The 14378-nt window shown below is 36.7% G+C and overlaps 1 protein-coding gene across 2 annotated transcripts in view; it reads left to right on the top strand.

The window, feature by feature from the left end:
* NOL4 (nucleolar protein 4) overlaps window positions 1–14378 on the top strand; it is a 196963-nt gene that overhangs the window by 113093 nt on the left and 69492 nt on the right. For both annotated transcript variants that reach the window (XM_049827495.1, XM_049827485.1), the window contains exon 6: window positions 682–965. In XM_049827495.1, the coding sequence (XP_049683452.1) occupies window positions 682–965 (284 nt within the window). The remainder of the gene's footprint in view (window positions 1–681; window positions 966–14378) is intronic.

The raw sequence follows: 14378 nt of genomic DNA, 5'->3' as shown, positions 1-14378 counted from the left end.
GTTTTCAGATCTAACTTTCAGGCTGATAATTTAGTCCTTTATTGAGCAATATTTTTAAATATATTGTGACACCAATGAACAAGCAAAGTGAACGAGCCCCTGAACAAAATGAAGAGATGATCTTTGTTTCCGGAGTTAACTTTTCCAGTATAATCTTTACGGCCAGCAGTGATTACATCAGATGTATTTACATAGTATCTGTGCAAGAGGATGCTTATGGATATGACACATGCTGCTCTGCACCCTTAAAACCTGAGGACTAGATTCTCTCAGTACCATGTGCGTCTCTGTTGATTTCAGAAATATGCAATACTGCAGTAATGAGCATGGTATAAGAATCTAAATAGATCCGTAGACATATGGACAGACAGATGGATTAAGGCAGACTTTGTCACTTTGTCCCTAAAATCTTTTGTGATACTTATCTCTTGTGTACACAGTGACACTAAGGTGTCAGCCCAGATAATTTCCCTTAACTTAGTAATATTTTATGGATTTACATAAAGTTTTTACTTGAAAACGTGGAGGAGTGTGCGTGCACATTTTGCAGAAATTTACTGGTACTAGTAATATAAACCATTTTCATTCTATTTTGAAAAACGTTGTGAAGGTATAAATTATGTTTGAACTGGACAGAGATGATGATGTGGCATGTGACTGAAAATATATATTTTTTAATAGATGATTCAGCCGCAGAGAGTTTTAATGGCAATGAGACCGTGGGACACAGTTCCAATGCTTCAGGGGGAACACACTGCAGGGAGATGGCAGAAACCAACAGTAATGGCAAAACAAATCTGGAGCAGGATGAGCAGCCTCTGAACCTGAGTGACAGTCCCCTCTCTGCTCAGCTGACTTCAGAATACAGACTAGATGATCACAGCAGTAATGGAAAGAACAAATACAAGACTCTCCTAATTTCTGATCTCAAGATGGAACGGGAGGCAAGAGAAAATGGAAGCAAGGTAAGATGCTTCCACATGCTCCAGATATGAAGTGTGTAGCTTAGAAAAGGAAAAGCTTTGTGAGGCCAAACCAAAGGTTATTCCCAGCTAAGCACTTAATGCAATGTGTCTAATGTTTGTCACATCATTACTGAAATGCTATACATAGATTTGTATGCTCTGTTACACATATATGATGCATACGTACATTAAGTGTATGTGGATGTACATGGGTGAATACATATATATAGGCATAATATTGTGCTGACACACTGACAAAAACCAGTGCAGTTCTCCACCAGGCATGAATTTTATCAGTCCATTTATTGAGAACTGTCTACATCATCCGTTTGAAATATATATATATTAAGCTATGTATATAATGTAATACATATATATATGTATATATACTGAGATACATATATCTATGTATATTTATAGATGACCATCTCATTACATGTATTATGTATCTGTAGAATGAATCCATGTGAATGTTAAGTGCGTATGCCCAAGCAAATTACTACATGTGAATTATCAACATCTGAAAGGAACTGATTTAGTTCCTTCCTGATTGTTTGTGTTATGCAGGCACCTAACCTGAATTAAAACTGACAAGTTTGCTTTAAAAAGCTGTAATCCCTTGAGGGCTTTTCTCTGTAGTTTCCATTATGTGGGTACAGAGAAGCAAGGGCGGTTATATTGTAGATAAAGACAGATCCTATAGACTAGGTAGCTAGCTTTCTAGGAAGGTGTTTGTCATGAGGGCATACTGTAGGGAGGGTGAAGAAATGGCCTGTATCACAGAATTTACCTATTGACCTTATTGGTGACAAGTTCTTGTTTTTTATCTGATAACTCCCAACAGGATTAACACTTTTACAGCAGCAATAATAGGATGTCAGTAGTAGATCCAAATACTATTAATGCTAGTTACTAGCTTTCAGTAGCCCACTACAAAATAACCTGACAATATATATATACTTTGAATGATCACATTTTTTGCAGGGCTTTGAAATAGGAGTGATACAGAAAATCAATTTTTCTAGGTGTCTCCAGAAGGAGACTGTACATGACTGATGTCCAGAGAACATTTATTTATGCTAAAGTTTTAACTCCTGTCTTCATTGCTTGTGGAGTAAAAATAAAAACTTGGAATGTTTTTTTAACTCAAGTGTTTGGTTTTGGTGGGTAGAAGAAAGTCTGACCAAATGGGAGATTGTTAGTCTTTGTCTTTCTTGGCCTTCCAGTTTAGCAATTCATAAATCCCCAAACCTTCTCCATAAAATCTTTATGAAAACCTGTTTATCTGCATGGGATATTTTTGTTTCCACAAATTTTGATTTTATTGATAATGTTCTGAATAGATCTAGTCTCAGAGTGCGTATACACTCCAGTGGTAGATTTACTCAGTACTTTGTTGCACAGAGAGTCCCAAATTGGCTAATATGAACAGTATCTTCATTTGCTTCAGGGCACATTGTTCCAATGAACATTTTATAAGCCAGCCACCCAAATATTGATAGACACACAGGCTCTTTTGCCTGCGGTACATTGTTTCTGCCATTACTCTTGCAAATACACAAATAAGCTTGGTGAAGAAAGGGAGGAGTCTTAATGTGGAACTCCTTTATAGCCAAGACAAGAACATAGTCTAATGTCATGTCACATTTCCGGTATTAATCAGTTCCAACTCAGATGCAAAAAAAAGATATCAAGAAGTGTTAAAATTCTGCTTGTAATGAATTGAGATGACAAAGCCATCTCATTCTTTGTTATTCTACAAATTTTAAGAAGGCTGAATCATCCCCCACATTGATATAGTCTTTCATCACTCACTGTCATCCTACCCACTCTATACTGCCAACAATATGCAGATTTGTCTCCCCTTTTTGTCCTAGTGAAATTCATATTGATGTTTATAGTTCATTTAAGTATATGATTCATTAGGTATGCAGCAAAGATTATTAAATATGGAGTGAAGACTTCAGGAAGAACACACTCCTGGGATAAACAAAAATTTGTCAGAGATTTGTAAGCTGAGTGTACAGTAAAGGAATACATTTGCAGCCCATTTTATATTTTACAGATGAATTCTACTCTTACTTTTTAAATTTTAAAAAAAGTTATAGAATATTTTTAGAAGGAACAAACCCAATGTATTAGAATAGAATGGGACTGTACAATGTCTCAGTGTTTCATATGCGTACATATACATTCATATAAATCTTTACTACTTTTTTACCTTAAGCAGTAATGTACAGGCTAAAGAGTCAGAGAATGTTTTACAAGCCCTAGACCTGATCAAGAAGATCCTCTTGCCTCTTCTGGTGAGTCAGATTACTTGGCCCCTCCAGAAGAGTGTTCTGGCCTTTACTGAGCTGATTAATCTTGAACAATGCAGAAGATCAAATTCCTAGTTGTGTGCAGTATTCGCTGGATGCACTTGGGCAAGGGTATCACAAGGAATAGCCAGAACTCTAATTCTCTGCCAGGAAGGAAACAAAATAAAGAACAAGTAAGGTTAACAGAGTACTATAGTTTACCAGGAGCCACATCTCACATATCCTTTTTACCCAGAATACACCAAATACGTGCATTGGTTTTTGAAGTCACCTAGGAATTCTCCCAGTGCTCTATCAGCATCTAACCTCCAGCCATTCACAGTTATAGTTATCAGACACAATTAGACCTGAACAATGGCATCACTGGTAGTGATGGGTAAGCAAATGTGTTTAGTGTAACCTGTAACCATTTCTTTCATGAGAAAAATAATCTGCTGTGTTCACCAAATATCAAACTGATATGCCACTTCTTACAATGTAGTATTCTTGCAGTATCTTTATGTGGCAAAGAACTAAGAAAAGTTATGTGAGAAGCTAGTGAAGAAAATATCTGGTTTCTAAATGAAGGGAAATATATTTTAATTATTGGATTAGCATTGCAGGAAGTAATACATTATGCTTCCTCCAGCTTCTACAATGGCCCATTCAGCCTGCAGAAGATGTTGCTTGAGATGGCCAGGACTCTCTGAAACCCAGAGACAAAGGGCTGGAGCTGGGAAGATCTGCTCTGAGTCTCCTCGTTAGATACTGCATCACATATGTTTTGTTAAATTTGAGGCCATGTTTCTCTGGTCAACTTGTATCCATTCTGACCTGTCACTAGGTTTAAAGATAACACATCAGAGCTGAATCTAGCCACAAAAAGCCAAAACATTATTGATGTTTTAAGGGAGTTTGTTTTTTCTGGAAGCAAGCACTTTTGTTAAACTATATTACAGGTATTTGCCCGTATAACACTGTTTACAAGAATGATACTTCCTTCACATGTGTAGTGGTGGGCCCCGCCATTTGATGATACAGTTCTGATTGATGATTTTGTACATGCTGCAGAAATATGAAGAAGCAGCTGAGATAAAAATGGTAGTTTTTCCATAATATTTTCTTTGTAAATATGACAGCTAATAGGCAAATGTTTTTTGAAAATGGTTACTTCATTGTGGAAGTTCAATTTTTAGAATATCCATCTTGTCAATACCTATCTGAACCAATTATGCTTATGGTATATGTAAAGTTTGCTAGATAGTGGTGTCATTCTGGGAAAGAGTCTTGGATGTCAAAACAGGGATACTTAACATTTCCCTAAATTCAGGCCTTTCTAACGTACACAGAGGAAGCCATCAGTGATTTGTAAGAAATGTAGTTTTTTGGGAAGAATAAATCGAGTTTTCTTGTCTGAAAAGACTGATGAATAACTGGAGATTAGATAACCCTGTGAACAAATTTTAATTCAACTTTTCAAACTACTAGGGTATATTATGTAAAGAATGCTCTGTTCAGTCACTTCAGAATATGACTTTTAAAACTGATGTTGATAATGCTCTTTAAACAAGAATGATATTTCAGTGGACAGTGTAACTTTACTCTTTGAATCCACAGTTTCAGGCAGTGAGTATGTGTGGTAACCTCCGCATAAAAAGACCACATGCTGAGTGCGGTGGAGGGACTTGCGAAATTGTAACATAACCTTAAAATCTGGTCCAAAATGTTTTAGCACTCACTGAAAAAGTGTTATGCAAGGAAGAAATGGGTTTTCATAGTCTTAAATACGTATATGTAAGTATGTATGTATATATGTGTATGTGTATATATATAATTTATGAGTTTATTAAGCTGATATTAGGGAACTAATATCCAGTAAGACTCAGATGTTCATGCCGTAGAACTTTCTGTAGCCATTTAGTGCTAAACTGAAGTCAGTGAAACTTTGAATAGCTGCAAAAATGTATACATAAATTTACCTTAACAAGGCTGGGTCTTTGTACTACAAAAGGCTTATAAAGTACTCACCTGTAAATGCTCTGCAAATGCAGTTCTATGAAACCAAATAGTTAAGTGCACATATAAATTATTTTAGATCATTATATACTTATGTGTGAGACTGCTGGGTTTCTGTATGACCATGGTGAAGTCTCTGTAACACTGAGATTTTTGATTTCTCATTCTTGTGTTATTGCTTTTTCCTAGACCATATATTTTTTTTGAAAACTCATTATATAGCTTTATCTCTTCCACATAATTTATTTCATGAAATATAGGAAGCCCATTCCTTTTAAATTATTCTGTCTTTTCTGCATTTGGATAACAAGATTGTTGTGATGTGGTATGGGAAAACAGGTTTTTGAGCTAACCAGCCATACTTATATTGTGCCATGTATTTTACCTGGATTAACAAATAGTTCATTATGTCTGTATTGCAAAGGATGTTCCTAATATGCAAAACTTCTCTTTGGGCTATCCCAGATAGAAATGTGTACTACTAATCACGAATGCCTAGGAGATGCATTAAAGTGAGGTGACAAGGAGGGTGCACACCATGTGTCCATTTTGTCCAGATACCTACTAAATGTGGACAGTTGGTTAATGTCTTCTTTCTTTCTACCAGACAAAATTTCTGATAGAAAAATTGGACACCTCCATGCCCTCTGGTTGTATGGTAGGCTAAGTTAACATACAATATGTTTAGCTCAAGTGTGTAATTGGCTGCATGGAGAAGTGCACAAGATAAGTAATTTTTCTCTAAGTCTGAAAAGAAAAGCATAGTTTTGAAGGAGAGAACAGTAAATAATGATTGCTGCATACAGTGACCTTTAATTATAATACTTTATTCTAATGTGCATGTCATTATAGTTACAGTGCTTCACAACAAGGCAGAGCTTTCATGTAGTTTCTAAATGGAAGATCTTACTTTCTGTTACTCCTTTAATGCTGGGCTTTTGACATGTTTCTCAAGCTTTTTTCTTCAGCCTGATGTAAAAAAAGAACAGTGGTGTTGTCATGGGCCATTGCCAGGGGCTGTTTACTCCCAACTATTGCAACTTCAAACTGGTGTTGTAATGGATGCATTTTACACTACAGCAGGTTAGCCTGGCAGGTTGTCCACTTTTAAGACATGTCCTGCTCTAAGAAGGTATTTAAAGACTGTAACCTTGCATGGGACCTGAAAGCCAAAGCACATGTGAGATCCTGGGTGAAGGGTCATTTGAAGTTCCTGCACACTGCTCTAGTTAAAACTTTAGTCATCTTCGGTAGTTAGTCCAGCTGTAGAATCTTGTAACATCCGCTTCGCTGAACCTCATCATTACTGAAGGGAACTGAGCACAACCATCCAAGCAGCCTGACCTGAATATACAAATATACGGATAAGACTGTTCTAATCTGCTGCTGCATCATGAATCCAGCTGGTTTCCAAAAGTGCACATGAATTTAGCCACAGATAGACACCATCTCTGAGGAGTAAGGTAGAGTTTCAATGTGTTTCTTTCTCACTCTCTCTCCTTTTTAAAGGTAGGATTGTATCTTAGTAAAATATGAAAGGTCATTCCTAATATCCAGTGAACATCATCACATCTGACGTGTCTGAGGCATGTGATGTCACTGTCTAGTTCCCCTCTGCCTCTATTTTTGTCTGCAGGTTTGCTTGGGGAAATGCTCAGAGTATAAGACTATATAAGTAAATGCTCTTTCCAAAGCAAGTGGAGTCCTCAGGAGTTACAGTGGGCTTTTATATAGACCAATAGTAGCTTACTGAGTCACTTAAGAAGTAATTTATTAAAAAAAATTCTTAATGAAATGTGAAACAGGTGTGCATCTACTTGAAGCAAGAAGTAAACTGCAGACTGGGAATTTGGCATGTTGAAGAACAGCGTTGGAGACATTTATTATTTATTTTTTCTTTTTTTTTGTTTCTTTTCTTTTACTTCATAACTAAAACATTTCTCATTTCTTTTTTGTTTCATCATCATTATTTATATTCAGGTGGCATAGGTAGCTTTCAGCTGAATTGGAGCATTGTCATATGGTGCTTATATGATATGGTTACCTCAGCTCTAAGCAGGAAGGAAAGCTGAAAAGGGTAAGATAGAAGTGTCTCCTCGTCTTTTGAGGATACCAATAAACTCTGCATGTTGGCTTTTTTGGTACAAAGAAAATACCCTTTTGCGCTTCTAGTTTATGCTGCCAAGTGCCCAAGATACAGATAACGAATCTGGATTAGAGGTTAGTTAAGCCTTTCAGAAAGGAGTTTTTGACTCCAACTCATCCTCTCCATAGAACTTCTCACTCATCTCTCTTGTTTGAAGCTGGATCTCACTACCTAGGTATTGCGTAAGAGGAAGCTAGATTTTTTTGTTTGTTTTAATTGTTATATTTTATTTTGTTTCCAGAGTCAGATAGAAAGTGTTAAAGCAATGCCATATCTTACTGACTGCTATTTTGTTAATGCAAATATCTTAAGAGTCTGCAGTCCAGGTGTTTGACAGCCTAATTTTATTGCTTAATTATTAAGACTAGGAAGAGGCTTAGTGTGAAATTCTGTTTGCTACTATAATGAATAACCTGTGAGGAGGGAGGCAAAGTCTGGTGAAAGGTATAGGCAGGAAATGTTACAGTTACAGTTACAGTGGTATAGTAGATTTTGAGCAAACAACAGAAGATTGGGGCAGAATGCAAAGCCAGCATGATACACACCCTGTGGAGCAGCAAGACATCAGCACAGACTGAGCCTGCAGCTCCACAAGGGTCCAGCCTGCTTCCACTGTTCCAAGCAAACACCAAGGAGAGGACAGTGACTTCTTTCAGCTGTGCCTTAATTGTTATTTGATGGATTCTGTCATTGCTGCTTTTCACTAAATCTTTGGAAATAGTTTGTACTGAGACTCAAAAGTAAAAATAATAAAAGAAGTGAAGTGAAGGTGAAATCTGCCCCTGCTGCCATCACGTGTAGGTGATACAAGGCTACAACATCTTTTGGCTTGCATCTCACCTCTTTGGTGTGTGAAGGCAGGCTCAAAGGTTCTGTTGAAGTATGCATCTTTGTCTTTCTCTGTTATGCTCAGGTTTGTGCAAAGGTAGCAGGCATACCAGTGTTTTTCACAGCTCCTTGGGAGTTAGATGCACTACAGTGGGAGGAGATAGGCCCCTTCTCATATGCATGGAGAGCATTAATGAAAGGAGAACAAAAAGTGTATGCAAGGAGTTTTGTGATCTCTTCATTTTTTCCTACCCACTCACCTACAAAAAAGTGAGACAAACTAGCCTGTTTTCTCTTTCCCTATTAATTCTTGCTTCATACAAAGGTGTTTTATAGGTTGGTCTCCTTGTGAAGACTGAGTCCTTTATATTTTGCTTTACCATTTTATCAAACACCTTGGCTTTACTTTCCCCTACTTTTAGAAGATGAGAAAGCTGAGAAAATCACAATTTTCTAGCTCCAAAGGTCAGTTTATTGGTTGTTTCGAGAAAGCAGTACAGTTCTATGAAGAATAAAAGGTCTTCTTTTTTTTGCTGCTCTTTGATAGAGGAATTGTTATAGGCCAATTAAAAGCTTTTTGGTACTGAAAAATTGATGTTAGTTTAATGGTTTAATAAGCCTTTTCCTTGAAAAAGAAGTTGAATTTATGCAGCACTTTTTTTCTCCAGACTTGAATCTTCTGATTTTGGGGGTTACCCATAATAAATGGCTAAATGGAACGTTGTTATGAAGAGAGACAGCTACAGGTGCATGAAAAAATCAGTGCAGTGTTTGTCAGAAAATATGAATGCTCTAGCGTTCTTTAACAGTCACATTCATCAAAGTCCTTTGTCTATGATAACATCAGTTCTGTGTCTAATTCCTCCCATTGGAAATATATTTAGTAACAGGTTTTCATGTTCAGTGAAAGCTCTTGAAAATGAAATTGGTTTCCTGCAGGGTGTTCATTACAATGATGTAAATCCAGATCAATTAAACTGAAGTTGATGATGCTACTCCAGATTTACATATCTGTAATGGAGAATACAATCTGGCTCCATGTGCATATGAAATCCCAGCTAATGTAAAACTGGCACAGAAGAGGATAACTTTTAATGTGACCTTTTATAAATTGTCTCAGAAGTTTTTTGTCAAAGGGACAAGTGCACATTGGTCAAGTATCAGACAGTGGTGCTGTTGATTCCAGATTGCTTGTGTATTACTCACAGATACAGCTGTCTATCCTCATTCACACTCACCTTTGGAGTCATTGGTCCCTCATACTGAAACAGAAGCAGTTGTACCTGGAGGGGATGCAGGACTTTGTACAACTAGGTTTTAGTGGCTGGACATCTGTTCAGACAAGAGAGAAAGCTATCAAGTGCATCTGCAAGGAGTGAGGTAAGGTGTCTGAAAGTACTACTTCCCTCCCTGTTTACAGCCAAGCACTTTTTATAACTCAACAGCCTAGGAACCCAAGTCTGTACCTTTCAGGCAAATTCCTGTTGACTTCAACCAGGGTTTGTTCCTGACAGATACCTTCAGGGCTGGGCCTTGTTACAGTGAATATTTTCAATCCCTAACTTTTGCTTTTGTGTTTTGTTTTGTTTTGTTTTCTTAGGAAGGAAATTGAATTTGTGTTGAAGTCCTACCAGGTCAAATAGTTCACTGCAGCTTTTTCTTCTCCTGTTATCACATATGCAGCTCCTCTACCAACTAGAAAAAGACTGAGAGCAAATCTTGCTCTTGGAAGATTAAATACTATTTGATGGTAAATTGAACAAGATATAATGGGGCAGCAATAATTGCTACCTACTGCAATTGTGTTTAGTCTTAATATTATTTACAGCTAATGAACTGTCTTTTTTTTTTTTTTTTGGATGCAGAGGTTGAAGAGCTGATCCTCAAAACTAATCTGTGATGAATGGCTTGATAATTGGCCTCTTTCTACATACATTACACTCCTCCAAAACTATATTGTTATTCATGAAGTTGATAATCCTGAAATGTTACCCCTGATTTTTTCTACCGGTATTGAATTCTTTTCTATATACCAAGTCAGCTGCTGAAGAAAGGGAGGAAAGAAGTCAAAGATTTTTTTTTCTTTTTTTCTTTAATGACTTTTATAGCAACATATTGCTGAGGTTTTAAAATAAATATATTTTTTATTAGTTGTCTTACATATATCTCGCTTTCTAATCTTGTTTTTTGTGGAATGAATGCCAGTAGTCAAATGTCTTGGTGAATACTTGATACACCTTCAAACTGTGCTTTTGAGTGTTCTCCATTTTCCCTCTATAGCAATTGCTGAGAATAATTAGGTACACTAGAACACTGAATGCTTTTTTTGGATACTTGCTTATTCACATAACTGGATTTGCACGGTGATGTGAGAGAAGTGAATAAGTAAATTTTTTAATGGAGGAAGGAAGGAGAAGTAGAATTCAACTTTAAAACTATTTAACTATTTTGTTCTCTTTCATCTTTCTTTTTGTTGATAGTCTTATAACCCTCCTTTTGCTGCTTCAGCTTTTTCTGTTAATTCTCCTCTGTTCTCCTCCATTTGCTTCCAAAGACTCCTAGGAAAACCTATATGAAATTTTAGTTTTAGGAACAAAATAGTAGATGTAGATAATAATATCAATTACCAGTAAAGAGGACTGTAAGGAATCACCTGAATTACTGAGTCCAGTCCTCTGGAAATGGCAACCTAGGTAATAGACATTTACTCTGCAACTGTTCAGCTCACTAAATGTCACAATGTCCATGAAGTTCTGATTAATAACCTTCAGCCTTATAGGAAACAACAATGGTGCAGCTGTAATATGCCACAGGGAGAAAGTGAGGTACTGGAATCATAGTTGCTGTCCTAGATCCCTGCAACAACAAGGGATTTGCTAGGTGGATTTCCCAGATGGTCTCCAGCAGTATCTTATTCCCCGCAGAATAGGGAGTAAAAAAGAACAACCTCCAATAATCCCTGTCAGTCTGCTTGAGGTTTTCTCTGCCATATGTCTCATCAAAACATCCTGCCTTATATTTTGCTTCTAACAGTGACTTATTTTGAATATTTCAAAGAAACAATTAAAAAAGCCTCATCTACATTAGTTATTGAGGCAGGAAGGGGATGGTGATGTAGGTAAGCATTGAAACATGTGAAACGTGTGTTATGTTTATTACACACAGTCAAGAGATAGCAATCAAATAATTTTGCAAAACATGTGGTAATGAATAAGTCACTGACTGTTACAAATATTACAGAACAGTATTCTTGCACAATCAGTAAAAGATCCTGGAAACTGGTACTTGAGAACTGTGTAAACAGTCAACATTTACTTTTCACTGGACACTGATGAAAGAGTATGAAAACATGAGCAAGTATGAAAATATGCAGCCAAAGGTAGGGGTCTGTAACTGTTGTGAGCTTTCATTCCACCCATGGAAGTGTGGCATATCATGAAACATTGTAATACTGGATGAATTCCATATGTATCTGTAGAGTTTTTACTAAGCTGCTGCTTCTTGGAGCTCACAGTGTTTCTATGAAATACTGCAGCTGTTGCTTGGATCTTGGCATGGTACAGCTAAGTATTTCCCATATAGGTGCTTCTTCTCATCAACTGCTTTGGTCACAGACTGTCATTCTCAGTGTCCCTTCGCACCTATTCCGTCTGTGTTTTCTTAATGCTTCTCACCATGAATATGCCATGAGCTACTCCCCAGAACTGGGTAACGATACATGCTGTTCCCTTCACATACATATATACATACACACACACAAACACACTTTTCCATACAAATATATATATATTTATTTATGTATTCTTTTTTTCTCCCTTGTCCGATGAGAACAGTCATATTCAGTGGCCATGACCCAAAGTTGATGGAATCATACAGATGAATCAGGAGCATATGAAAAGCTTATATCTCTTGTTGTTGAGGCAGCTGCAATGACATACACCTAACCTTTGTGTACAGGTGCTCCTGTAGACAAGAGTGTGTGATTGTCTTTCATGTGTGTTTTAATTAAAATCAAGATGATATCTTGTATGTTGCTTCTGTCTCCATTTTATATTTGGGTAGAGGTCATGAAGTAATGTGTTTCCTCCTCTTGTGTTCCCCATGGAATTTGGGAATTGTCTGACTCCATCGTGAAGATCCCTTGCAGAACTACTCAGAATTTCTGTCCTGTACCTTCTGCCCTTGAGCTCCTGGGCTGTGCAGTCTCAGGATGGATCAGACAATCTGCATGAAAAACAGGAAAAGGTGAGTTGGTTTCCTTAGGGGTTACCACAAATGGCCCCAGTATGGCCTGTCCTTAGTCCTCAACATTATACTATGAGCTCTATATCAGCTCTCAAAAAGAGACATGGATATTCTTTGGGCCTTTTGTATTGAAACAGTGATATATATTTTTGGACCCCCTCTGAATGCATGTATCTTTGTTTAACCTTGCACAGTTAGTCATATGCTCTTAAAAAATCTTTTGCAGGTGGAACCCCGTGGGACAGGACCTGTATCAAAAAATGTATTAAATGACTAAAATAAAAGTTTTAAAAGTTCTTGTTTCCCCCAGTGTGTTGCTTAGAGGGAATAGCTGTGTTTAGTGAAAAAGAAATCAAATGAGTCTGGGGCACGTGTGCCACTTCGAACCCTCTTGGCCTCACCGGGAAATGGAGGGATGGAGGGATGGAGGAATGAGATACAGGCATCTTTTGGAATATGCTTGTGTCAGTCGTGCCTTAAAGATGACTGTCTCATAAGGTTGATGCTTCTGTGTGGTTCATTAGATGCTTTTAAAAATCCACCTCTATACATAATCATGCAATTAAGTGTCGACCCTGCCTTCAGGAAACACATAATATACAGGTTTGTGTAATATTGAAAAAAGATATTGGAAGCCATAGCACATTTGAATAAGTGACAAAACACCGAGGAGCTGAAAAACTTGCTATACAAAGAGGGAATTAACTTGTTAGAGATGAAGCAGTGGTGACTTCATCACAGATCTCATTGGTTCTTACCAATAAATAGATTGTCTTTTATTTTAGAAGACAAAGTTATTAAAAGATTCAGCAGATGAAACTTATTTTTTTTTAAGTTAGATTGGAATTGAGATAAAATATTTTTACAATTGTTGTAACCAACCATTCATATTAAAGTAGTTAATTATTACACAAAAATTTCTACATAAGTTATTTGTTCTTTTTATAAATACTTGTTCTAATTTATCTGCAAGTTATTTGGCATAATTGTGTTATTTAGGAAAATGGTGACAACTATTCCCTCCTGTTCAAGAGTTAACAGCTGTAGTTCTACAGTGCAGGCATTCTTTTTTGAGCTTAACATCTATGAATCTGTAGAAGTGTCTTGAATGCTTAGAGAGCCAAAAAGGCTTTTAGCCTCTCAGACTGCCAGTTTCCTGGCATAAGCTTTTGAAAAACCTGGCCTAGATGTCTATATTTCATAGTCTTTAGTGCTCAGCCCTGCATACATCTGGTTTGGGGTATAAAACCCAGGACAGGTTATTTAATTTTACTACACTCACTATGCCAATTCAGGATCATTCTTATTAGTATAAGAGGTAAGTAGTTTTTAAGACTATCTCTAAACTCTGTTGAGATCACTTTTTAACTTCCTTATTTTTCCTTTTTTTAATAGGAAATTGTCAGGGAGTATGCTGCTTTGCTTTTACTCTGTTACTCTGTTTAGATTTTGTTTGTTTGTTTGTTTTAATATTTAATGCTCACTTTAGAATGATGTTTACAGCACCAAGAACTTATATCTAGGGCTATAGGGCAAATAGCATAGTGAATCTACTGTTCAACAATGAGACATTCAGTTATCTCTACTTGAACTATTCTGCCCATGTGAGGTAGGCAGTGTCAGTGGTGGCAGAATCTTCAAAACTTTTGCTCCACCTTTTATTATCTTTTCTTAGTCAAGAGTTATGTCCTTTAACTGTATATGATGCTGCAGTGTTACTTTTTACATTTGTCATTTAACATCTGTAATTCATATGGTTAATTTAAGTTTTAGAATATATTGTTTCTAATAAGGTAATTCTGTGCATAATAGCTTTATACAGCATGAATCAGTCATTTATACTTTCAACAATATGTTAATTGCCAGAGATTCCAGTGT

Source organism: Accipiter gentilis, chromosome 2, assembly GCF_929443795.1.
Source record: "Accipiter gentilis chromosome 2, bAccGen1.1, whole genome shotgun sequence".
Taxonomy (NCBI): Eukaryota; Metazoa; Chordata; class Aves; order Accipitriformes; family Accipitridae; genus Astur; species Astur gentilis.
This window is presented reverse-complemented; position numbering and strand designations above follow the sequence as displayed.